The sequence below is a fragment of the Phlebotomus papatasi genome, chromosome 2 (genome assembly GCF_024763615.1).
Source record: "Phlebotomus papatasi isolate M1 chromosome 2, Ppap_2.1, whole genome shotgun sequence".
In the NCBI taxonomy this organism is placed as follows: Eukaryota; Metazoa; Arthropoda; class Insecta; order Diptera; family Psychodidae; genus Phlebotomus; species Phlebotomus papatasi.
Window position 1 is genome coordinate 73,589,001 of NC_077223.1, and position 25,682 is coordinate 73,614,682.

General features: G+C 31.6%; 2 protein-coding genes across 3 annotated transcripts in view; both read right to left on the reverse strand.

Moving 5' to 3' along the window:
• LOC129804360 (mRNA turnover protein 4 homolog) overlaps positions 1 to 25,682 on the reverse strand; it is a 106,197-nt gene that overhangs the window by 52,558 nt on the left and 27,957 nt on the right. The gene's annotated exons all lie outside the window — the stretch shown is intronic.
• Positions 515 to 25,647, reverse strand: LOC129804361 (14-3-3 protein zeta). Of its 2 annotated transcripts, none has more exons than XM_055851612.1 (6): positions 25,112 to 25,647; positions 24,819 to 24,932; positions 24,473 to 24,599; positions 16,072 to 16,195; positions 15,728 to 15,891; positions 515 to 2,822 (listed from the first exon to the last, which is right to left on the reverse strand). In XM_055851612.1, exons 1-6 carry the CDS (start codon positions 25,171 to 25,173, stop codon positions 2,664 to 2,666), a joined length of 750 nt encoding a protein of 249 aa, XP_055707587.1. In that variant the 5' UTR covers positions 25,174 to 25,647; the 3' UTR covers positions 515 to 2,663. The 2 variants fall into 2 exon arrangements, with proteins under 2 accessions (XP_055707587.1, XP_055707586.1); XM_055851611.1 differs by lacking the exon at positions 15,728 to 15,891 and adding an exon at positions 9,332 to 9,495 and having other exon boundaries at positions 25,112 to 25,335.

Consider the following 25,682-nt stretch of genomic DNA (forward strand, 5'->3'; position numbering starts at 1 on the left):
ATACGATTCACGAGCATTTCGTAAGTCTGCCATAGGATTTGACAAACATTTTACGAACAATTTTACAAAATATTTTTTTCTGTGTACAAAAAAAATATTCATTTTGTAAGTGCTCAATTTTAGTAAAAACGGTCACAGAGGTCGAATAGGGAGTCATACAAGCAAGTTTTGCGAATTAATGATTCCCATGTCTTATAGAATTCTACAAGACGATCAGAAGGAGAAAATGCTTCTTGAGTGGGGAAAAGTGCCCATGCTCTGTACAATCTCAAGCTTTGTAATGACTAAATTTTTCCTGTTTTTGAATAAATGTTACTCCGCAATATATTTTAAAAACAGGACACTTTTTCCTAGTTTTTAAAATATGCAAGCTATGAGTCACATTTATTGAATAACATAGGAAAAATTTAGTCATTACGAAGCTTGGAATCGTACAAAGTATGGGCACTTTCCCTTAAATAAATCAAAAGAATAAAATCCTGAAGGCAGCTGTAAAAAAATTAAACAGATCATATTTTGGGGGTTTTCTTGGTTTTTCTCATTTTATTCTTGATTCTGTTATACATCATGAAATTTATGTTTGAAAATTGTTTTTTTTTTAAGTTTAAATATACTTTTTTTTTCCTTTTATAGAATTACAACCAATGGAAACAGCGATATTACCAAAAAATTAAAATCAGACAATTATTCAAAAAGGTTTTTTCTTCCCTCTTTTTTTTCATGTGTAGTAAATTGTTTTTCTTGATACTTATTGAATTATTTCTTTCATTTTGAAAAATTTCTTTTGTGTGTGTCGTATCATCAAACGCTTTTACTTGGAGAAAAAACTTTGATGATGCTTAGCGAGATAAACTTCAATGCTCAGATTAAAAATGATTTTCTATTTTTCTTTTGATATTTGTTGTTTTTTTTTTCAAATTGCGCATCTGATTTATTCAATCAAAATTCTAACATAATTTTCCATGATTTTCCTGTTCTTATCTTTCACAAAAAAAATGAGTTTTCTTCTGCTCAATAACTGGGCATAATTCAATATTTTCCCTTGTGGTGATATCTGGCTTTAATTATAGCATTTAAATTTACTTTCTGTGTCCAAGACAAACAAATTAGTATATTTCACAATGTAAGAGACAATTTCTTTTTTTTTTTTACTTCTTCACTTAAAAATTAACATTTTAGAGTGACGTCTGGTTCAAAAAACCACTTGCAATACTAATTTTCACCTCTCATGGATAAAAGACTATGCTCATGATTTCATCTTATGCTTCAATTTCTCTTGTATTATGTATGCAAATATGAGAAAAGAGAACGATGGACTTTCTCTTATTTTTTTTCATCTTCTTTTTTTTTTAAATAGTTATTTCACCTTTTTAGTTAAAGATAAATTTAAGTGTTTATGATTCACTTTTTTTACGATTAAACGTACAAAGGACGAGAAGAGTTTTTACCATTCATGTTTTTTTTTTAAATTACTTTTATATAGATTTGTGTTTTTATTCCTTCAACAAGTAAAAAGTATCCTTTAATTCATCCATAATCATCATCTTTTTTTTTATTATATATTACATGCTGTAAACACAAAGAAAAATAAAGAAAAATACCTTAAATTTTTTTTTAAATACCGCGAACATTTCTCACAAAAATGTTAAGTGCAAATTAGACCAAAAAAAAAAACAAGAAACTTAAAGGAATTATCTTTTTATCTCTCAAATAAACAGGTAATAAGTAATAGTACAAATAAAAAAATACTTCATAATTAGTTTCTGGGTTCTTTCTTTATTTGATACAGAGACGAAAAAAATTCTGGACAAATTATCGAAGGATTTTCGAAAACAAAAGCCCATAGTTAACCAAAAAAAAAAAAACGGAAGAAAGGAAAAGAAATTGCAATGTACAAAGAAGGAATTTTCACATAAAATTTTCTTCTCTAGATTTTTTTTTGTTCCATTCCATTCCTTCTCTTAGGAAAAAAAATCAGCCATTGCGGATGTGTCTTGAAATAGCTGGTATGTGTGTTTTTTTTTTTTAAACAGGATTATCTGGGTACACAGATGTCTTACAAATATTACACAATTTTTTTCTCCATCATTTCTTCACACTTCCTCCCATTCTTGCTCCTTCTCTCTTATTCATTTTTTTTGCTATTATTTTTTTCCTTTTGTTTTTATTCATTAAAAAAGTAAACAAAAAAAAGTCTGAAAAGGTGATGAATATTATTCATGCATTTTTTTGTTGTTTTATCTTTCTCCTTTTTTTTATTTTTTGATGTTCAAAAATTTCAATTTTTTTTTGCTCCTTCTTATCCTTTCAACTGGTTGTTTTATCTTTTATTTCTTCCTGTTTTTCTTTTTTAATTTTTTCAATTAATAGAAACGAGTGTGTGTATGTTTGTCCATTCCTCATATTCTTCGGTGACATGATATTTCCTTTTTTCTCCCTTTATAGTTTTTTTTTCTTTTTATCAAAATGAAGAATTCTCATTGGATATTTCACTCTTCTTGTGTTTTTTTTCTTTTTATCTTTTCTCACTTGAAAGCATTTTCAGCAAATTTTTTTTCTGTTTTACTATTTTTGTTTTGTTTTCATTTAAATTTTAAATCCCCTTCTCAATCTTTGTTGGTGTTACTTGAATTAACTTCCTTTTCTCTCTCACTGTTGTTTGGTTAATTATCACCACCGCCCTCGTGAACTTCATCACCGTCACCTTGTGTATCTGACGTCCACAGTGTGAGGTTGTCTCGCAGGAGCTGCATGATCAGCGTAGAATCCTTATACGAGTCCTCATTGAGTGTGTCCAATTCCGCTATCGCGTCATCGAACGCCTAATCAATCAATCACACAAAAATTCCATATTACTTCTTTCTCCCCTTCCTCACCCTAGGAATCACAATTGATTTTTAATATTCATAAATTAAAGAAATCAGGAAAACTCTTACTTTCAGTCTCTCTCGATTATTACATTCTGGGGGATATCTTTGAAACAATTTGTTAATGTTTTTCAAAAGCACAAAATAAAAGCACCTTTTTACACAAAATCAAAAAAAAATATACAATAAATTAGTAAGCTGACATTAATAATGTTATTAAAATGTTATTTGAATATGCTGTGGATAATAATAATAATAATAATAATAATGACCAGCGCACAATAACTTTTGTTTGTAAACATGTTTTCGAAATTTCCCATGAGAATGAGCGAGATGACTAGATCTAGATCTCACTCACTCTCATGGGAATGTCAAAAACATGTTTACTAAACAAAAGTTATTGTGCGCTGGCCATAATAGGGGAATACGCGCTACCTTCGGACGACTCAAGTTTCGGACAATTCAATTTTTTCTCTATGTTCCTTATGGATTTCACTCATAGCTCTTTTCTGAAATTTTGAGGCCATTAGACTAGCTATTAAAATATAATAATAGTCTCAATATGGGTTCCCTGTCGAACAGACGTTCCTCCAACCCTAGTGAAAAAAAATGCTTTGTGCGAAGCATAAATCGTCCGAAAGTAGCGCGTTTTCCTCTATTAATAATGTTGGCCCAATATTCCATACAGGAACTAGGCCTTCCCACAAAAGGAGTTCGGAGCATGCTATTCCCATGCCCGGTGGAATCAAGTCCAGTGAATATCACTGGATGCAATTCAAACACCTTTAATTCCACAAAAATTCCTGGTAACCCAAAGGGGATTTGAACTCGCGACACTTGCATCAATGAGCGAGTACTCTACCATTTGATCCATAGAGTTACGGATTTTTGAACGAAAATTAACCGTGCTATCACACTAAGATTTTGTCAATTTGTAAATTCAAATTAATTTTCAGATGGATTGTTCCTATGCGTTATTTTGCATTAAAAATCATTTGAATTAATAGATTTTCGCTTATTCATTGATATAAACTAATACTTGGCCCATCAAAACATGTTTAAATATGCTAAAATAGCATAAATGTGGTTGCTCAAATTAATTTCAACTCAGCAAATTAAAATGTTAAAATTGCTCAACAATTCCAATTTTAGGCGATATAGGATACCCTCATATTCGTTGTTTCTTTCTGCAAATGAGGTCCAACTAGGGTAAATGTCCTAATTCAAAACCATTTCCAGACGCTTTAACTTTGACAGAAGATTCAACACATTGAATTCATATTTTTTCTGAAGAGAATTACATAAATTTGCTCCTTGACTCTTCTAGAATGTTACTGTTTAGTAAAAATTCTTTAGATATAATTTGAAAACTTCTTAAATACAAGAAATATACGCGAGCGTAAAATGCTTCTATTGGAAAAATATTAATCCAAATGGAAACAAGGGAAAGTTTCTAATTGGAGACAGTGTAAGTGAAACCGCGACGAAAGGCTTCCAAAACCTTGTTTAGTTGCTCCTGAGTGCAGTTTTTTGTTCTTATTCCTGAGCTTTTCTCCTTTCCCATCTAAAACAATAAGAAAATCTCTCCAAAAAAATCATATTTCCGGGGTTTCCAATTGAAGTATTTGCAGACACTTCAGAAAAATTTGCTAAATTAAAAAAAGCCACGCAGATTGCCAGTTGTTTGTTTTTGTCATTTGTGATTTTGTTACATTATTAGAAAAATAAGTGAGTCCAGTGATGAGGAAGAAATTTACCTACTTTATATAGGATACATGTTCAATAAAAATGTGTCTCAAGGTAAAAGGAAGAAATTGTGGGTTGGAAAATGGATCCAAGAGAGATCTGCCCACGGATTCATTGAAAAAATGTATGATGATATCGCAACTGGTGATTTTTTTGAACACAACAATTTTCTTCGTATGGCTACTGAAGAATTTGAGGAACTACTTCCCATAGGGTAAATTAAGCTAATTCAAAACCTGCTTCAAATGGAAATTTTTCACTACTCCAAATGGAAACGTCATTGTTTTCACGATACAGTACTAAATTATTATATTTATATATTTTCTATAGGTACCAGTTTCATTATTTAGTTAATTTTGCTTCAAATAAAGCGAAAATTCATTCATATTCACAAATTTTAATTTGGTAATTTCTCAGAAAAATTAAGTGTACCTTTTCACCATCGAATTTTTCATCGATCAACCATGTTTTCCAATGAAAAACACAATGAGGTGACTGTTGTTTATTCGTTTTGTTTAACATTTATGTCTTATTTCTGGCTAATTTTGCTTAAATTAAGTGCTACTCTTTATAGTTAACGATATGTGAAGTTTTCAAAAGAAATAATAACCTATTTCGTGAACAAAAAGGGGTTTTCTGGAGTGTCTGCAAATGCCTTCAATGGGAAACACTGGAAATATGATTTTATGGAGAGATTTTCTTATTGTCTTAGATGGGAAAGGAGAAAAGACCAGGAATAAAACCAAATCCTACACTGAAGAGCAACTCAACAAGGTTTTGGAAGCCTTTCGTCACGATTCCACTTAAACTGTTTGTCTCCAATTAGAAACTTTCCCTTGTCTCCATTTGGATTAATTTGTTTCCAATAGAAGCATTTTACACTCATGTATTTTTCTTGTATTTAAGAACTTTTCAAATTATATTTAAAGAATTTTTACTAAACAGTAACATTCTAGAAGAATTGAGGATCAAATTTATGTAATTTTCTTCAGAAAAAGTGAACTTAATGTGTCGAATCTTCTGTCAAAGTTAAAGGGTCTGGAAATGGTTTTGAATTAGGACATTTACCCTAATTGATGTCTGTGATGCTTTGCTGAAATGCAACGAAATCGATCTTTTTTTAAACGTGTGGCTGGCAATGAAAAATTGGTCAACTTTTCAGTAAAATTCGAGAACAATGGAATGGTCTGAAAAAATCATGGTCCAAGCGCGATGAGCCGTTCTAAAATTATCAGCAAGCTCGGATTAACGATCAAAAAGGTTTAGCTGTGTGTTTGGTGGGATTGGAAGGGAATTATCTACTATGAGCTGCTGCCCAATGGCGAAACGGCCAATTTGAATCTATATTGTCAGCAACTGATCAAATTGAAGCAAACGATCAACGAAAAGCGTTCAGAATTGACCAATAGGTAAGCTGTTGTATTCCATCAACACAACTCCAAGACGAAAGCATTTTTAACGACGCGCCAGAGGCTCCGAGAGCTTGGATGGGAGGTTCTACTGCACTATGAGAAGCTTGTAAAAATGAGTCAAGTCTTTTACCATTAGGGACGAAGACTTCTTCATTCGTGGAATTATGAATTTACTTTCAACACTGATGATAATTTTTTTAGATTGATGATAGTTATCGAACAAAATGGGTCCTATTTAATTGTAACTCAGATAATCCTAACTATGTAAATTCCATATTCAAATAAAACTTAAAAGGCCTCAGAACTTTTAACTTCACCTTAATTTACGTTGTGAATTGTACCACCAAATATCATACAACTATTTCAATAGCTTTTAAGAAGAAAAACTTTGCATTATGCGGTATAGAAATTTAAACTTTATAATGAATTTGTTCATTGCAACTTTAAATATGCGCTTGTGCAATAAAAGTTTATACATTCGTATCTAATGTCCTACCTACAATATATCATGAGAAAAAGATGTTTTTAGCCAACCACACTTGTGCTATTGACCCTTAGATTCAAATTTTGTCACAGAGAATTCATTTAATGTGCTTTTATAGTGCTCGTTAAATTCATCAATTTGAAGTCAACGTTGTCTATGTCGTTATTCGCTGAGACAACATCACGTAGAACTGCTTAATAAATTTTAGTCATTAAAATTATTATATTAGGTGAGATTCTTAACAATCTCACCTACTATAATCCTAACAAAATTTCATGTCGTCCGATCGACCTCAAACTTGGCCAAAATGTGTTTCGCCACTTCCTGATCACGAATATATATGTGGCTATTTTACGTTCCCGGCCGGCCGGCCGGCCGGCCGGCTGGCCGGCCGGCCGGCCGCTCTTTGGAGCTTAATAGCTCCTAAACTAAAAAAGATATCGACTTGCGGTTTTCGGCAAAGGTTATATATCGGGTGAAAATTGCAACTTGGTGCATTGACCCCCCACCCCCCACCCCTCCTTCCGCCATTTTGAAGACCCCCCTTTTTTTGTTTTCTCAATAGCTCCGCCCCTATGGCATCGAGCGGGCTCAAATTTTAGTATGTTATAGCTGGGCCTTAGAGCTTTCCATCAATACCAAACTTAAGGTCCCCTGACCCCCCAGACCCGAGCTATAAGGGTCCAAAAAAAAATTCTTAAAATGGCCATAACTCCGGTTCTAATTGTCAGAATTTAAAAAATGAGGGCTTTTTGGAAAGCTCTCGTGAAATACCACTTCCTCTTCTAACATCGCAAGTTCATAAAACCACCGCTAGGGGCGCTATTATTAAAAAGAAAATTTTTAAATCTTATAAGTTAAATAACTCAAAAATTCCATTGTGCATCGGGCTGAAATTTTAGTATGTTGTAGCCGTTGATTATATCTATCAAACAAAAAAAACCTTTAGTCGATCCATAACCCCTGACCCGAGCTATAAGGGGTCAAAGTTCGAACATTGACCGGCCTCTATCTCCGGTTCTAATTAACATATCGACCTAAATTTTACCTTTTTGGTTTCGTCTCGATGAGCACTTTCAGATGGAAGTTCAAACAGTCACCACAGGTGGCGCTGTGATAGCGTCAAAATTCATCGAAATTCAAAGTCACTTTTCTCAAAAACGGCATTGTGCAAGTTAATGAAATTTTAGTATGTTGTAGTCCAGTCTAGGACGTTTCCAAAATGGTGCGTATGTGCGCTGTGGTTTCAATAGAACCGGAGATATGAGGGGTCAAAGTTCACAAAATTCAAAAAATCATATCTCCGGTTCTATGTGACCGATTTTGATGAATGAGGGCTTAAACGAAAGATCTCACCAAATGCTACAACTTTCTAGAACATTTGAACTTTGTGGGACCAACACCAGGGGCGCCACAGTCGAAAAACCAATTTCAATATCACATAACCTCAATTATCTCGACTGTCGCTGAACCGATTTTGATGATTACTTCGACATAATTGTAGAGCACATTTGTCTCTACATTTCGTCCATACATCATTTTGCACTCAGACTACGCTATCACTTCGATTTTGCCGTTTAAGTGTGAAAAAATTGATTTTTCCCATAATAACGCTTTGAAATCACTCAGATGCCAATTTGACTGCCTCTACTCCACCAAGACACTTAAAATAGGGTTTTAAATGGAAAGTCCCACAAAATACAACAATTCCTTGATATAGTTGAAGTTCAACAAATGACTACTTGGGGAACTCTGGATGAAAAAACGAGTTAAGAAACAAAAAACCTCGCTTATCTTGGCTTCTGAGTAATCGATGAGATCATGTTCTATGGGAAAATTATAGAGAACATTCTGGTCTACATTTCACCCATATATCACTTTTCTATCAGTTCATCCAAATCCTTGATATTTTGGTTTAAATACAAAATTTGTATAATTTCACGAATTTGATTCAAGATAACTGAATGGTGTCTCCCAACTTCAGCTCTAAATCGAATTTGCATGCACTCCGAGTTAGCTCACGTTAAGAATCTCACCTACATAAGCCGGTTAGGATTATCTGTCCCTTTTTAACATATATAACTAGTTCAAATGCATAAAATAAAATGTGAACTGAAATTGGCGATGAAAATGCAACCGCATTTGTCAATGGATAAATATAATTTTCAATGGGATGTTATTGGTCCAAAAAAAAATAGGATTTTAAATTCTAACACAAAGTTTCCTAAATAAGTGAATAGTAATAAATACATAGAATGACCTAAACCCTGCAAATGAAACCTCATCAAAAACTAATTAAAAATCCTTTTTGAACTTTGAAAGGTCGATAATTTTCAATTTAAATGCCAATCACATTTGATGTTCCCTTATTTAATTCACATAGCTAACCTCATCAGAAATTGCACTGTAATATAATTATTTGAAAGTTAGAAAGGTCAGAGGTAAAAGTTTTTCTGTTACACATTAGGCACTATGTATACATTAAATACTCAGGAGGGGAATACAACAATTATTGTTAGTTCTTCATTAAAAATTAATGAGCCTATAATAACATAATTTAATTCGAGGAATCCATTATAAGTATAGTATTCCCCATTATTTTATCCACCAAAATCAAATAATAAATTGAAATGTTGCCATACTGAATATTAATTTAAATTGAAACAATGCGGCACAAAAAAACCAAACACAAGGAATTGTGAATGAGGAGAAACAATAAAGAAACAAAAAATGATGATACATTTGTTAAATTTTCAAATAAACAATTAAAAAAAAATAATAAGAACACAATAGGAAAAAAAATTACTTAAAGAAAAATTAACCTGTTTGGCCAAATGACACGCACGCGCCGGTGAATTAATAATTTCATAATAGAAGACTGAAAAGTTGAGTGCTAAACCCAAACGGATGGGATGTGTAGGTTGCATTTTCGACTTTGCAATATCAAATGCCTCCTGATACGCTTTCTGTGAGTCCTCAATGACACCTGATTGCATTTTTAATATTTTTTTTTTAAATTATTTTTTTTGCGTTTTTTGTGTCAAAGCGCCCCGATGTAGTTGGTAAGGGAGACGATACGATGACGATGACAAATGAACGTAAAGAGGCACACAAACAAACATTTAGAGCAAAAAAGAGAAAAAATTAAAGAAATATATTAATAAATAATTAGGAAGCGAATATTTTATAATTAAAATAAAGTTGAAAAAAAAACATTCTAGTTAAAATATTAACATTTTTTATTAAAGAACTTTTATTAAGGTGTTTGCACAACTTGTGTGACAAATTACTCCCAAATTATTAAATTTATTTTTGGTTTATTAATTTATTTTTTACATCCTATAAAGATTTATAGTGGGAAAAAATGATTAATGAAATATTCCATGTAGAACGATTTTGCAACCTTCAATTGTTTCTTAAAGACTCTTGAGTATTTTTATTTTGGTTTTGGATAGTATTTTTACCATGCTTATTTTATATCGGAAAAGAAATCTATACACTGAGAAAAAAACGGGGGTGCGATTAACTTTTTTTCTTCATAACTTTAACACTTTTTAGGTGTAAAAATATATCAACATATTTTAATGTTAATTTTACACCTTTTTAAGGGTAAAATTAACATGGAAAAGGGTAACTTTAACCCCTAATACACCTTAAAAGCATAATATTTACACCGATTTCGGATCAATACTGCAGGGCAAAATTAACATTTCCGGAATGTTATTTTAACTTTTTCTGATTCCTCTCAGTGTACAAATCGAAAAATTATCCGATAAAATGAAACAAGTTTGAGTTCGATATCAACACTGAGAGAAATCCGAAAAAGTTAAAACAGCATTCCAGAAATGTTAATTTTACGCTTAGGAATCGGTCAAGAGTTGAACTTTGGACAAAGAGAACACGGAAACGGTTTATCGTTCTGACCATTGTGATGTCCATCTCGTCCAGTTGTGAATGCAGTGTAGTGAAAATTGTTATTGACCCCCTTTTCCCACTAGTTACTTACATACCTGAGGAAGGAGCCATAAAGCTCCGAAACGTAGTTGCGTAGTAATAAAGGAGGAGAAGTCCTAGGTCAAAATCCGTGTTCTCTTTGTCCAATGTTAATTTTACCTTGCATTATTGATCCGAAATCGGTGTAAATATAATGCTTTTTAGGTATATTAGACCTGGGTTAAAGTTACCCATTTTCATGTGAATTTTACACTTAAAAAGGTGTAAAATTAACATTAAAAAATGTTGATATATTTTTACACCTAAAAATTCTTAAAGTAACGAGGAAAAAAAAGTTAATCGCACCCCCTTTTTTCTCAGTGAATAAACTGTGCAACATGTAAACTTTATATGTTCTCCGGGAATAAATGTACTAAAAATCTTTTAAGATATCAAGAATAGCACTTATATCGGGAATGCTGTTTTTTGCAATAAGGTACCACTTATTTTCCTGAACAAAAATTTCAATCAAGAATAATTTTAGGCCACGCCCACTTCAGATAATGAACAATCATATAAATTTTTCTTGGATTTTCAGTGCTAAATAGTGGAATATTTAAAGATTTAAAGAAAATCTCTAACACCAAATGAATCTCTGAAGTCACCTCTAATTTGATAATCAAATGGGTTAAATGTCTTTGAAATTCGTGAATATGGGTAAGTGGCTTATCTCTGACAAAGATTAAAAAAAAAATCACAATTAATTGGAAATAATTGCTGAATTGCAGGCCTGCATCAACATATTATGTGAAATTTTCTAGAGGGATTTTGTTGTAAATTGCTTGCAACGTAAATTGCATGCAACGCAAATTACATTAATGGGCCATTTCCATTGAAAAAATTTTCAGATTTCTGTAGTTCCCAATTCACGTGAAAGCTCGCAAAAAAGCCCAGTTTTGAATACGAACATCTCGTTGACATTTGTTTGTTTTGATTCAGTTTCTGGGTAAAAATGCATAAAAATAACCGAAACCTTCATGAAATCACTGCTAAAGGATATTTTTAATCCTTTGGTACGCAAATTGAAGCAGGGAAAGAGATAGTGAGGGGTAATTGAATCGATTACCAAATCAAAACAGCAATATCACTATTTTCTGAAGCACTTCGAACACTTTGCCCGCCTTTACCGTAAATCCGGGTTGTGGGCACACCGTATCCCCAATACAGGGACATTTTCTCACTGCACGCACCACTTTCACCTTCAAAGTACCCAAATTTACCTTAATTTTATCTAAAAACACCTTCTCTGTGAAATGAAAACAATTTTTTTTTTACGGAAATTCGCTCAGCTGACAACTCATTGGCATGCAAGTACAAGAAGAAAACTCAATGGATGGCGCTGTTCCCCATAGGAACAGTCTGGAAAACTTCTCACAATTTTTATTTTTAAGCTTTTATGAGAAAAAGTTCAACCAGATTGAACTTTTTCTCATAAAAGCACTCTTTTTTTCATATGGAGTTGAAAAATTTCTAACAAATTTCTTGAAAAATTTCTCAATGGAAATGGCCCATAAAGCTCTTTATTTTAAAACATTTAAAGTTCACAAAGGAGCTTCAGTGCGCATAAAGTACAAATATTAAATTTTGATAGATAGGGGAGACTGTGGCAAAGTCACAAATCGAAATTTTCAAAATTCAATATCTTTTTCTTGGAAAACTTTTCCTTGGAAAACTTTTCCTTAGGAAAACTTTTCCTAAGAGTCTTACAAATTTCTATTAAATATTAGTTGGCTTATCGTCAATTGTTGATAATACCGTGATAATTTAGCGTAAATCTCTCACGAAAAACAAAAGAAATTCACATTATTCGAAGGCATGAACGTTCGAAGGGAGAGTACTTTCCCATACTTTGATATGGTAGACCAGATCGGCGAAGACTATCAATTAGTTCTTGAATTAATGAAAGTCTCACGAACAGCAGAGTGCAAAGTCACCCGCAACGACGGTACGAAGCCGCTATCCGTTTTGGCATTTTCCAAAAATTCTTTTCTTGGGGTAAAAATAATAAAAGATAGGGTAAGTGTGCCAAATTTCGGCATAGTTGCATGCAAGCGTCAAAGTTTCAAGTTTGAAATGTAATATTTTAAATACAAATTGAGTTTTTTTTTTATTCTTTCTTCTGAAAAAGTGTTGCTTGGAACCTTGTAAAGAGTTTACCGTCTTTATTTACTCTAAAATCATTCTTTATACATTTTAAAATGAATAAAAATATACATATAGCTTTGGTGCCCTATTTCGCCCACCTTCATTCTCATAGTTCCTTGCCCATCGGAAATTCTTCCAATGTCTTTTTCACGTCATCTCGTTTGTCGAAGCTACTTTTTTTGCTATTCTTTTGCATTGTATAATCTCTAGAGTACGTAAAATCTAAAAGTTCATGGAAATTCGAGGAACAAAAAAGGTGGCCGAAATTGCAAGCTGACCGAAATTTGGCACACTTACCCTATGGGGCAAAAAGTAACAAAAACCGAAGCAATTTCTTATGTCGCACGGCGAAAAGAAATATAATTGCCATGTGTCGCCGCTTGTTATTGTAGACAGTGATGATAATGAAGATCGGAAAAATATAAAATAATACGCACAGCCCAATGTATACTCTGGAGGATATATCGTCAGTTAAATCAGCATTTGTCGTAACTTCCTTTTGACAACTTTTCAGGAGACGAAATTTTCAATTCAGCATTATTTTTCTTAAAAATAAGCCCCGAATGCGATACTTTTGGGTCAAAATAATAAAAGTGGCACTAATAAACTGTAAGTTAACTCGAGAAAATCCTTATAAAATTATTTAAAAGCTGAAATATTGAGATATATGTTAGAAGAAACACAATAATATTTTACCGTAACTTCCATCGTTTATAAAGCCGTAACTTCCAATGTATGGAGATTCTGGAAGTTACGACAATTTTCAAAAATGTATAATATAAATTTTAATTACTCTAATGATAATAATCGCCTTTATTCGACTAAACTAATCAATTAAACTCTTATCCCGATCCCTAAAAGCTTTTATTTCATAAGTTTTATTGAATCAATTTTGTGTGCCACGTCGCTTGTTTTGTTTTGAATTAATGACAGATGGGTAGGGATTTTTTCTCACTTTTTTCTCGCAAATATTGAATTAAAATGATTTCATGTTACACTATTCTCACTGTTTTTGGATATTTGGAAGAGTTTGTGAACGTTTTATTGAGAAATATAACATTTTTGCTGCAAATTACAAGCCACGCAAACGAGCAAAATGAGTTACGGCAAATGCTGATTACTGAAAATTTTGTATGGAAATTTGTCGTAACTTCCCCAAAAATGGAAGTTACGACAAATTCTGATAAATTTTTCTTAATTAAGGGCACTTACGATAATTTTTGTATAAAATAATTTTTATTGAGCTTATAAAAGTTTCTTTTTCACAAATGGGATTAATAAACAAAATTACGCTGATTCCAAATATGTATATATCTCAAAATCGCAAAAATGAAGTTACGATAAATACTGATTTAACTGACGATATACTTCTGTCGAGATTTACTGAATCTAACAATATAGTTTATCTTCAAAATGAAATTCAAAATTCAATAACTTCAAATATCATCTCAAAAAACAATTGAAGGTTAATAAAATCCGAACCTGCTCTTTTATTTAATGAATTAACTTTGATGAAATTAATTATGTTAATATATATGTAACTTATGTACATCTTCTTGGAATTTATAACACTTCGAAGTGAGTCAGATTATAAGAATTTTAATTATGTCTTTATGGCAATATCTATTAACTTATTTAATTATTAATTTTATGTTTATGTTTTCTTCATGTATCAAAATTCATTTTAGGAATTTCCCCAAGAGAAAAAAAGTTAGGCTAATTTTTAATGTAGTTAAAAAATCACATGGAGATTTGAAGGAGAAGGCTTCCAGCTTCGCACGCCTCCTGGCTCCGTACATTTCATATTTTTCTATTTTTAATGTATAACTTAAGACGAGCTATTAAAATATATTGCCACTAGATCAGATTCATTAAAGGAATATGCGAAAAATATAAAATGTGCGAAGCATGAAAGCCTTCCCTTAGACAACTTTTATTCTAAAAAACATTTTCATAATGATCAAGGAGATAACGTCGACCTTTTTCATGAATTTCATGTCCTTAATTTTTCCCACCTTTCCCCTAGGCCTTCTAAAACATTTTTCGAGTATTACGGGAAACTATAACACTTTGCTACCCTTTTTTCGATATGAAAATCATTTTCCAGTTAAATCGTAAATTGCAACGATTTGTTTTCTGAGAATTTATTTTTACTACAGAAAATTAATTTGTATTTCTGTTTAATTTGCAAAAAAATGCTGTAGATGTGGACTAGACTATAATTTTTAAATGAATGTAGTGGGATGTATGCCAACTTTAATTAAATAGGAGTTTGCTCAATATTCTGTCAAAGACAAAATAGATGATCACGCTCTCTAATTTAGCCCCAGTAACCCCTTCCAATCACTATCATTGTTACAGGGACTAAATCAAACTTTATTTATTCAAAGTTTATTTAGTTGTAGCACAAGAGAATGCTTATTAATAATTTTCTGTCGGAAAATTAAAGAGAATCAATTTGGAAGTCAATTTAATTCGTTCACAGAATTGATCCAATTTTATACACTGTAACAATTTGGGACATAAAAATTTATATTAAAAAAATACTAAAAGAAAAACTTAATATCTTGTTCAATTTAAAGCGTCTGCAACTGAATATTATATTTCACATGATAAAACAGTGCAAAATTCTCCATGTGAAGGTGCTTTAAATGTTTTTCTTAAAACTGAATAAAAATGAAAAATGAGATTATAAAGAGTTGTCCTACTTGAAAAAAAAACTCATTTAAGTGCCAAATAAATTTTTAACCTGAAAAAACCGCCGCAAAATCACAAAAAATACCACAAAGAAGAAAGGCAGTTTTTATGATAACCACCATGGGTATAATTTTCCGCACATAAAACCAAATAAGTTAGAAGAGAAGGCCCATTACGGGGATACTTTCCACTGTGGAAGATAAAAAAATATATAACAAGGGATGTCTATCTAATTGATTGAATTACATCGTAAAAAGCCAGACGCAGAGGGGAAGAGAGAGAGAGACTGAATACAAGAGGGTTTCCTTGTAAAAAAACAAAATAAAAGCTAGAGATTTTTTTTTTTAGCAATGAAAGTAAAATGTCTTTGAAATATTATGGACCTGTTTGGCCAGCTGGCAAGCTTTATCCGGAGAATTTAGAATCTCGTAATAGAAGACTGAGAAATTGAGTGCAAGACCCAATCGGATGGGATGTGTTGGCTGCATTTTGCCCTTACTAATTTCGAAGGCATCCTGGTACGCAGCTTGGGAGTCATCTACTACACCTAAAAATTATTTATTTATTTATTTTAACTTATATGCAATCTATATTATTCTTCTGTTTTATCTTTCTTTATCCTTTTTATGTCACCCAATTTCTTTTTTTTTATAAGAAATTTGTGTAAAAATTTTATTTAAATTTTTATTAAAATAATTGTAAATGAACAAAGAATTTTGGTACTTACTGTTGCGAGTGTCTCCGGTGGCAACTTCAGCCAAATATCTGTAGTAATCTCCCTTCATTTTCAGATAAAAGACTTTGCTTTCGGGATTGCTGGCCTTGGGTATTAAATATTTATCGAGCAAACCCTGTAAAGATAAAAGAGAATAAAATCAGATAAATCTTGGTTATCATTCTAACTTTGGAAATTTTCTCATGTCAATAAAACATAATAAAATGATATTAAACCCTTGCAACAATTTACGTACAAAATATGCTAAAAGTATTGAATTTTTCATGAATCTTAAAAAAATCAAATCAGTAATACAATTTTATAGATCCTGTAGCTTATTACAAAAGAAATTCTTAATGTGATTCAATTAGAAATGCATGAAAATTTAATTTATTTTATGGAATTGATAAACTTTGAATGGTAGGGTAACTGTATCAAATTTCGGCCAGTTTCCAAAATCGGCCACTTCTTTTGTGCCTCAAATTTCCATATTTTTTTTTAGTTTTTGCATACACTAGAGATGATGTGAAAAGACTTTAAAAGAATTCCGGAAGGGCAAGGAAAACAAGAATCAAGGTGGTCGAAATATTAGCTATGTCTATATTTTTATTAATTTTAAAATGTTTTAAGAATAATTTTAAAGGAAACAAAGACGATAAATTATCCACAAAGTTTCAGGCAATACTTCTTAAAAAGAAGTAACAAATATTTCAATATGTATTAAAAATATTGCATTTAAAACTTAGGACTTTGGTGCTTATTTACCCTGAATCTTAAAATTCAAACAAAATATTTTAATAAAATTAAAATGAATTATCCTTATTATTCTTCAAAAATTATTAAAATTTGTGCCAGGAAAAGAATATAACCTGAGTAGCAGAACTGATAAATAATAGCTTTGTGATGCAGACGTGGATTCTGAAATCAAACCCAGTTCTACGTAGAGTTTCTTATCCCAATAGTTTATCCATTCAGTAGTTTTGCAAGAATTTTTCGATTTTGCATGCGTAAAAAATGCCGAAAATCCTTATACAGGTCGGGTGAAAAGTTCTGAGAGCAGACAAGAAAAACAATTTTTTTACGCAATGATTTTTCCTTTTCTAAAGTGTTAAATCTTTAATGCCAGTTAAATAAAGCATAACAATATCCCTGTAGCTTCTGCCGTTTGTTGAATATTCGGAAGTGAAATTAGGAAGTGTGATTGACAGTTTCATTCGCTCGCCAATTGCCTTGAAAGATAAGAAAGACTTCAATTGCCTTGAAAGATAAGAAAGAATTTCCAGATGGAAATGAAGCTTGATATAGATCCATATTAGGAGTGATACTAAATTAGTAACTATAATTTACAATTCTCCCAATTGTTTATACGTGTCGGTCTTATAACTTTTCACCTGACCTTTGTGACCCCGGCGGGATTTTGACACTTAGGACAGAAAGACCAAAAATAATTATATCCGTTGATCTGTAAGAGTAATGGCCAAAATAACTTCTTACTCAAAAACGGCCGAAAATGGTCAAAAACGCAAAAGTCTCAAGTTTGAAATGTAATATCTTTAATAGAAATTGACTTTTTTATTCCTTCTATTTAAGGAGTATTGCTTAGAACCTTGTAGACAGTTTATCGTCTTTATTTACTCTAAAATCATTCTTAATACATTTTAAAATGAATAAAAATGTAGACATAGCTTTGGTGCCCTATTTCGGCCACCTTCATTCTCATAGTTCCTTGCCCTTCAGGAATCCTTTCAATGCCTTTTTCACGTCATCTCGTTTGTCGAAGCTACATTTTTTGTTATTCTTTTGCATTGTATAATCTCTAGAGTATGTAAAAACTAAAAGTTCATGGAAATGCGAGGAAGAAAAACGGTGGCCGAAATTGCAAGCTGGTCGGAATTTGGCACACTTACCCTAATAATTTAAAGAAAAAAATAATATAAATGTGAAGTGAAGTGTTGAAAAGCGCAGAACTTGAACAGTATAGAGACAGAGAGTTCCGGCTTAAGTGAAAACGGATTGAAAGAATTTGATATTAATTGCCTAGTATTGGGAGCTTATTTATGAAATAATTTTTGAAATGCCCGTAAATGTATGCAAAAATTTTTCATGCGGTAAATTTGAAGTACATTTCTTATAAACCACTGGCGCTGAAAATAGGTTGAAAAATTAGCGCCGAATATGATTTGCATATATGTATACATTACGGCTTTTCCGTAACTTATTCCAAGACCTCTCCATGTGGTTATGAAATTTTTCTGTGTCACTGGATTGAATTCGCGGGCTTTTTTCGGTCCCAAGAATTTCACTGAAAGCGGAACTATCACTGTACTACGAATCTGCTTATCTTCCAGTGTGGAAAATTTAAACGAATGATCAAATTCTCATTAGGATTAACTAGAAGTTGAGAGATTTCAGATTGTGTTAATTATAGAGGTTTTATGATTAAAACGCCCCCAGTTGCAGTCTTAGAAATTTGTTATGTTACAAAAGATTGTAGCATTGCAAAAGTACTCCTATTTGATAAAAAGTATTTTGAAGTTTTGTGAACTCTGACACTTCAATATTAACAAATGTGAACAAGTTTTCTCTAACTATGATGTTTCCTCTTTGAGATGTTCTATCTCAGCTTTCGCAGAAAATAACTACATGAAAAAGCTTGTTATTCATCATAACATTAAACTTTCCGGGATGACAAAATTAAGCACGGATATGACTTTTGAAATATTCCATAATCTTTTTCTTCTGAAGAACTTTTCGAAAAGGTAAATAAAATTTAAGTTCGATCCATATTAGCTTTTAGCAGTTATCATACTCACGATCCTGTAGATTTAATTAGTTCATCCCTTACATAATTTTGCGTGAAAATTACACTAGGTAAGATATACGAATCTCACCTAATACTCTATAATGACTTTAAAGGGCAGATCCCCTTAAATATACTAAAGCTTTGTGGGGCTTTGCTTGGATTCTACGACATCCCTTATTTATTGTACCAATTTCCTCCAATTGTACAGCACAAAGGAGCAAAGGAAAATATAAAAATTTCCTTAATGATCAAGTGATTTAGGGAGTGACGAAGATGTTGCGAAAGGAAAAAAGGATGATTTTTTGCTCATTTTACATCAAAATGAAACATAAAAGCATAAAGTGACACAATACATATTTGTATATAAATAATATCTCCCATCATCCTCAGCTTCCTCCTTTCCTTCTACGAAACTTTCTTTTGTGAATAATATTAAATGTTACGTCACAAGAGTGTTTTTTTTTCTTCTTCTTTGTATGTACATTTGCTCTCACGAGGAATCTTACAGCAAATTTCCGTTCTATAAACAACATACACAAAATACGGATAGAACACTGAGAATTACAATGGTGAGGAAAACAAGTAATCCATGTTATGTACATATGTTTTCCAACAGCTTTTTACATTTTACCTCTAGTCTATTTTCTTTTTTATTCTCGAAACAACATTCATGTAATTCCCTTTGTTGTGTCTTCTAAGAAATCCTATTTTTTTTGAGATATTCCTCAAAGAAACATCAATAATACACGCAAATAGATTTCTCAAGGATAATAATTTACAAAAAAATACAAGATAGAAAAATCCTTTGCATTGAATTATATTGTGTCTATCTTGAAGGCCAAAAAGCTTGGCACTTCTTCTTTAGTAAAATAGGACTAAATAAATAATCTTTTTTTTTAATTTCTTTATTTGTTACCAGTGAAAAAAAAATGAATAATGCCCAATAGCAATTCACAACTTGCCAAATACCAAAGTTCAAGTTCAAGAAATTCTAAATTCCATCAATTTTCAGATTAAATGCCATTGAATAAACCAAGTTATGGCTTGAATTATTTTTATCACCAGAAAAGGTCTTCTCTCCCGATAACACGATACGCAATAGTTACATATATATATATATACTTTACGTGTAGACCAATAATAAAGTACACTGGCAATAATATAACAATATATGAATCAAGAGTGAGCACATACTTTAATAGAAATGAAAAAAAAATCAATAAAAAGAAAATGAAATAATTGCGTGACTAAAAAAATCTCTTGAGAAAAACTAACAATAATATTGTGATAAACTTGCTTTATCTTAACGTTAGTGAGATTCTTAAAAAAAAAGCCGACTGAAAATGCTCCTAAAATCCAAAAGCGAAGACTACGGTAATGCAATCTAATACCGACATACTTTTAAATTATTAAAAACTAAGAACATAGCAACCTTTGAAGTTTATTATGTTTTCCGGTTTTACCTCAAAGGAATAAAGAAATTTGACACTTTAAAATTAAAGAACTTTATCGGAGAATATAAATCAGTCTTTAAAGAACAATATAAAAAATTTAACGCTTAAAAATTTATCTCAGAATTGAGGGGTGAGAATATACAACTAAAAGTTCTCTCGGTGCTACTGACATAATCTCTGATCTGATATAAACTTTCTTTTGTAATCCCGCAGAGAAGACGAGGATTAATGAATAAAATGCAGAATTGAAAGTCTAAGCTTGCAGAAAGAATTACTTTTCTGTTTGTCTCTCTGATCATAAGGACTTTGCATTTTAATTAATTCAATTGAATTTTCTTAAAAATTAAAACAACGTTTTACTTTACTTTCTTAATGGAATTTCTCAAGATGAATTCTTTGAAATATTATTTAACTTTTTACAAAACAGAATAACGTAACTCGCATTAATGTTATTGAGAACAAAACAATGTACTTTTTTCCGGAGTTTTTGAGAGTGACGTTCTTCTCCATTTTAAGGGGTTACGTAGGTCATGCAGACTAAAAAAAAACAGTATATTTCTTTGACATCTTTTTATCTACTCGTACTCCACGAGAGAGCAGTTTCCACAATCCATTTTTTTTTCAACTTCTCACCATCCTGGGGGTGTATTATGTAAAAATCGTGAACGTTCACTGGTGAAACGTTCAAAAGTGAACGATTCACCACTCGCGTTCACAATTGCTAGAAAAGTGATTATGAATGAGTGAATCAGTTGCGGTGAAAAACTTCTAAAGTAAATTCGAAGACGTCAAAATTCATTGTTTTTGTTCAGTGGTCATGTAGTTTTTCACAAATTTTCTGAATTTTCCGCAATATTTTAGCAAAAATGGAGTGAAATTGGTGTTAAAATAATACAAAATGTGTACAAACCCGAGAGCAGCGTCTGTTAACGTGAGTGAGAAATTTTGTCAATCTTTTCGATTTGTCCGGAAGGGAATACTCTTTACGTTCCACGAAAACAGTGTTTGGATAAATTATATTTTGGCAATTTTTTAAAGTTAAATGCTTTATAAACTCAATGATTTCGAGTCACATTATAAACTAGTTATTTGAAGAAGCCTTACTTCCGGTTCTGCAATGTATTTTTCGTCCTAAAAATTGCATTCACTTCCAGTTTCACCCCATCAAATGATGGTGAAAAACCTAACCTCAAAAAACTGAGTGAAGTGAATCGTTCACCGCCTTCATAATCGCATTTTAGCGGTTCACTAATGAAATGTTCAATTTGATCTGTCAAATGAATCATTCACCGGGTTCACTTACTTACATAATCCACCCCCTGAATTATGTAAGGGCAAAGAGTCTAAAATTCACTCGATTTGGTCAAATAATAAAGTGTAGGGGCGCGAGCAATATCTATTCTCAAAACTTTGATACTTAGGAGATGACCTGCTTATGCAATCGACTTGTGTGGGCTCCAGACTGTCGCGAGCTCTCCGCAATATGTCCTATCACTTGTACGACTCAAGACAAACTCACGTCCGTACTCACTGAGATCGTACCATCGACTAAACTAATACCCAGCAACGATAGAGTAGAATGATATTTTCTGAAATTTTAATTTGAAAATTAAAAAAAAATCCGCCTTTTTGGGATATGATTTTCGAAGGTCTTTAAAAAAAAAAAAAAAACAAACCTACTTTTCGGTGAACAAGATTCTCAAGAGTATATTCGTTTGACATTAAAAGACTAAATATTTTCTGTTAGCTTATGAGGTAAATTCGTATTTGAACGGAAGAATTCTTTTGTCTTGATCACAACTTATTCTAAAAGGCAAAATGTGCGTAAAATACGCCAAAAATTGTATTTTTTTTTCAATCCAATTTTTTTTTAAATTCTGTCAAAAATAAAAATTTGAAGTACAAGTTTAACTCATCAGCTTACAGGAAATATTTAGTTTTTTTCGTTTTTTGACATTCGATGAATATATTCTGAGTAATAATCTTGTCCACCGAAAAGCATTTTTTTTTTCAAAAAAAAGTCTCCGAAAATCAGATAGGGTAAATTAAGCTAATTCAAAACCTGCTCTAAATGGAAATATTTCGATACTCCAAATGGAAACGTGATTGTTTTCATGATAAATACAATACTAAATTATTATATTTATATATTTTCTATACCTCAGTTGCATTATTTAGTGAATTTTGCTCCAATTAAAGCGAAAATCAATTCATATTCACAAATTTTAATTTGTTAATTTCTCAGAAAAATTAACAGTTTACCTTTTCACCATCGAATTTTTCATCGATCGACCATGCTTTCCAATGAAAAACACAATAAAATGATTGTTGTTTATTCGTTTTGTTGAACATCTACGTCATATTTCTGGCTAATTTTAGTTAAATTAAGTGCTAATCTTTATTGTTAACGGTACGTGAAGTTTTCAAATGAAATAATTACCTATTTCGTGAACAAAAAGGGTTTTTCTGAAGTGTCTGCAAATGATTCAATAGGAAACACCGCAAATATGATTTTTTGGAGAGATTTTCTTATTGTTTTAGACGGGAAATGAGAAAAGGTCAGGAATAAGAACAAATCCTGCGCTCAAGAGCAACTCAACAAGGTTTTTGAAGACTTTCGTCGCGGTTTCACTTACACTGTTTGTCTCCAATTAGAAAATTTCCCTTGTCTCAATTTGGATTAATTTGCTTCCAATAGAAGCATTTTACGCTCTCGTATTTTTCTTGTATTTAAGAAGTTTTCAAATTATATCTAAAAAAAATTCACTGAACAGTAACATTCTAGAAGAGTCAAGGAGCCAATTTATGTAATTCTCTTCAGAAAAAATATGAACTTAATGTGTTGAATTTTCTGTCAAAGTTAAAGCGTCTGGAAATGGTTTTGAATTAGGACATTTACCCTACCAAAGACTGCATTTTTAAGATTTTTAAATGAATATATCATAAAATATAATTCAAATATTGTACTTTCATATGCAAGAGAACTTACTTAGAAATAAAAATTTATTATGTTGAAAACAAAAATTAGAGAAAATATGGTGATTTCCACTCTTTTCGACCCACGTAACCCCTTAAGAAAAAGACTAGTCGTAACTATCTGCTTTTAAGTTCCGAAAGCCTGTAACACATAATGAATTGCCTTTTTAAATATCTCGTAATTCCCTCTCTGTGATACATTTTCTAAAAATGCGCAAGAATTAATGTGAAAATGATTACGAGTACATAAAAATACTTTTTTTTCACCTCGAAGGTTATATTAGGTACATAATATCCTTCCGAAAATAAACTCCCGAAAAAAGGAAACTTTATTAATTGGATGTACGAGAAAATTCTCAACAAAGTTTTAATAAATTTTTGCCTTTTTTATTATAACCGGTACTCCTTCTTCTTGGTATTTTAACAAATTTTTATTTCAATTTCACTTTTATAATTAAAAGAGAGAGTAAAAATACACCTTTGCAAAAACTTTTTGAAATTATCTTCAAGAAACTGAAGAAGCGGGAAATATGCACCTCTAAGATGATCAATTTGTCAAGACATCTTTTGCAAAGTTTTTAGAACTCTTCAACAAGTTCAGTGGGTTGCAATGCAACAACTTTGATACTTAAATAGTTTTATATACTCTAAATTGAGAATGATATGCGTAAAAGACCCTTTGAAGAGGACAATTTTACACTGAGAAAAAAAGAGGGTGCGATTAACTTTTTTTCCTCGTAACTTTAACACTTTTTAGGTGTAAAAATATATCAATATTTTTTAATGTTAATTTTCCAGCTTTTCAAGGTAAAATTGACATGAAATAGGGTAACTTTAACCCATATAATACACCTAAAAAGGGTTATATTTACACCGAATTCGGATAAATAATGCAGGGTAAAATAAACATTTCCGTAATGTTATTTTAGCTTTTTCGGATTAATCTCAATGTAGAAGCATGAGGAAAAAAGTAAACTTGGAGAAAAAAATATACTTTTTATTTTGGGGGAAAACTTTCAGGCTTCGTACTCTTTGACTTCGAACACTTCATATTTTTCCCATCAGATTCCTTAAAAGAATAAGGGAAAAATATGATGTGTTCGAAGCCAGAGTGTGTACAAACTTGAAAGCCAACTCCTAATACTGCTGCAAAAAAAAAATTATGAATAAAATTACTCACCAGAACTTCATAGCAAATTTCCCTAAGTTCCTTTTCAACGCGCTCTCTGTATTCTCTGGCGAGCTGTTGTTTTTTAGAGGAAGGTTCCGTTTTTTGTTCAATTGATGAAATCACCCTCCAAGATGACCTATAAAATTCCACACCCAAAATATTCCAAACGATTCAGGTGGAAATTGATAAAGAAGACGAAAAGAGATAATTAAGTATTGGATTTGATCACGAAGTATATTTTTTTTTGCCCTATAATTTTCGACCTCTTTATATCGAGACCAAATATCCCAATATTAGATTACAATTTAATTCACTTTCACGTTAATTCTCCCAAAATGATAAAAAAAATGCTCACCTGCGAGCCCCAACAACGTTTTTGTAAGCCACCGATAACAGATTTCTTTCTTCATTCGACAGTTCAACTCCTGTTTCTGTCACAGATTTCATGGCTTGTGCCATATCATCGTACCTTTATTTTAAGGTAAATGGGCATAGGATGGAAAGAGAAAAAAAAGGTAAAAGGTTATCATAATAGACAGCTCTTCTATATCAAATAATTTGGAGTGAAAATTTTCTCAATATAGAAACTTTATATAGAATATCATGCAAATCAAAAAGAAATAAAAAATTAACAGCACAGAATTTTACCTTTCGGACTGTTCGGCCAATTTTGCCTTTTGAACCAATTCCTCCTTGTCAACAGACGACATTTTGTTGTGTTATTTAAAAACTTGTTAAAATTCTGGTTTGCCTTCTTTGAAAAATTTCGGGCGGGGGGGAATTCGAGAAAAACTGTTCCTGTGAATGTAAGACTAAACCAGAGATGCGTTGCGCTTGATGAGATGCCCCTAGAAAGATTACAATTAAACAAAACTCTATTTTAATTTTAATGAATAATTTTAACTTAAAGAGACATTCTTAAGTACTATAATTATTTAGGTTTTAAATTACTTTGCAACATGTTTCAAAGAACTTTCAGAGATCCTCATAATTTTCACAATTACAAGAATTCACATTGAACATATATAGTATAATATAATTAAAAGAGCTCTTGGTGCAAATGACACAAGCTCTCAGATAAATTTCCTTTTGTAATCCCTCAGAGAAGACGAGGATTAATGAGTAAAATGCAGAATTTTAAGTAAAAGACTGCAACAAGAATTGCATTTATATCTTCATCCGTGTCCATGACTAGGGACTTTATTTAACCATTAAACAA

What these genes read in the sequence shown, in the direction of transcription:
- LOC129804361 (XM_055851612.1), bottom strand. Translation starts at nt 25,173, where the DNA reads ATGTCGTCTGTTGACAAGGAGGAATTGGTTCAAAAGGCAAAATTGGCC. An exon ending in TTGGCCGAACAGTCCGAAAG is followed by an intron (nt 24,933 to 25,111) that starts GTAAAATTCTGT and finishes CTTAAAATAAAG; the next exon opens with GTACGATGATATGGCACAAG. An exon ending in AACGTTGTTGGGGCTCGCAG is followed by an intron (nt 24,600 to 24,818) that starts GTGAGCATTTTT and finishes GGAATTTTATAG; the next exon opens with GTCATCTTGGAGGGTGATTT.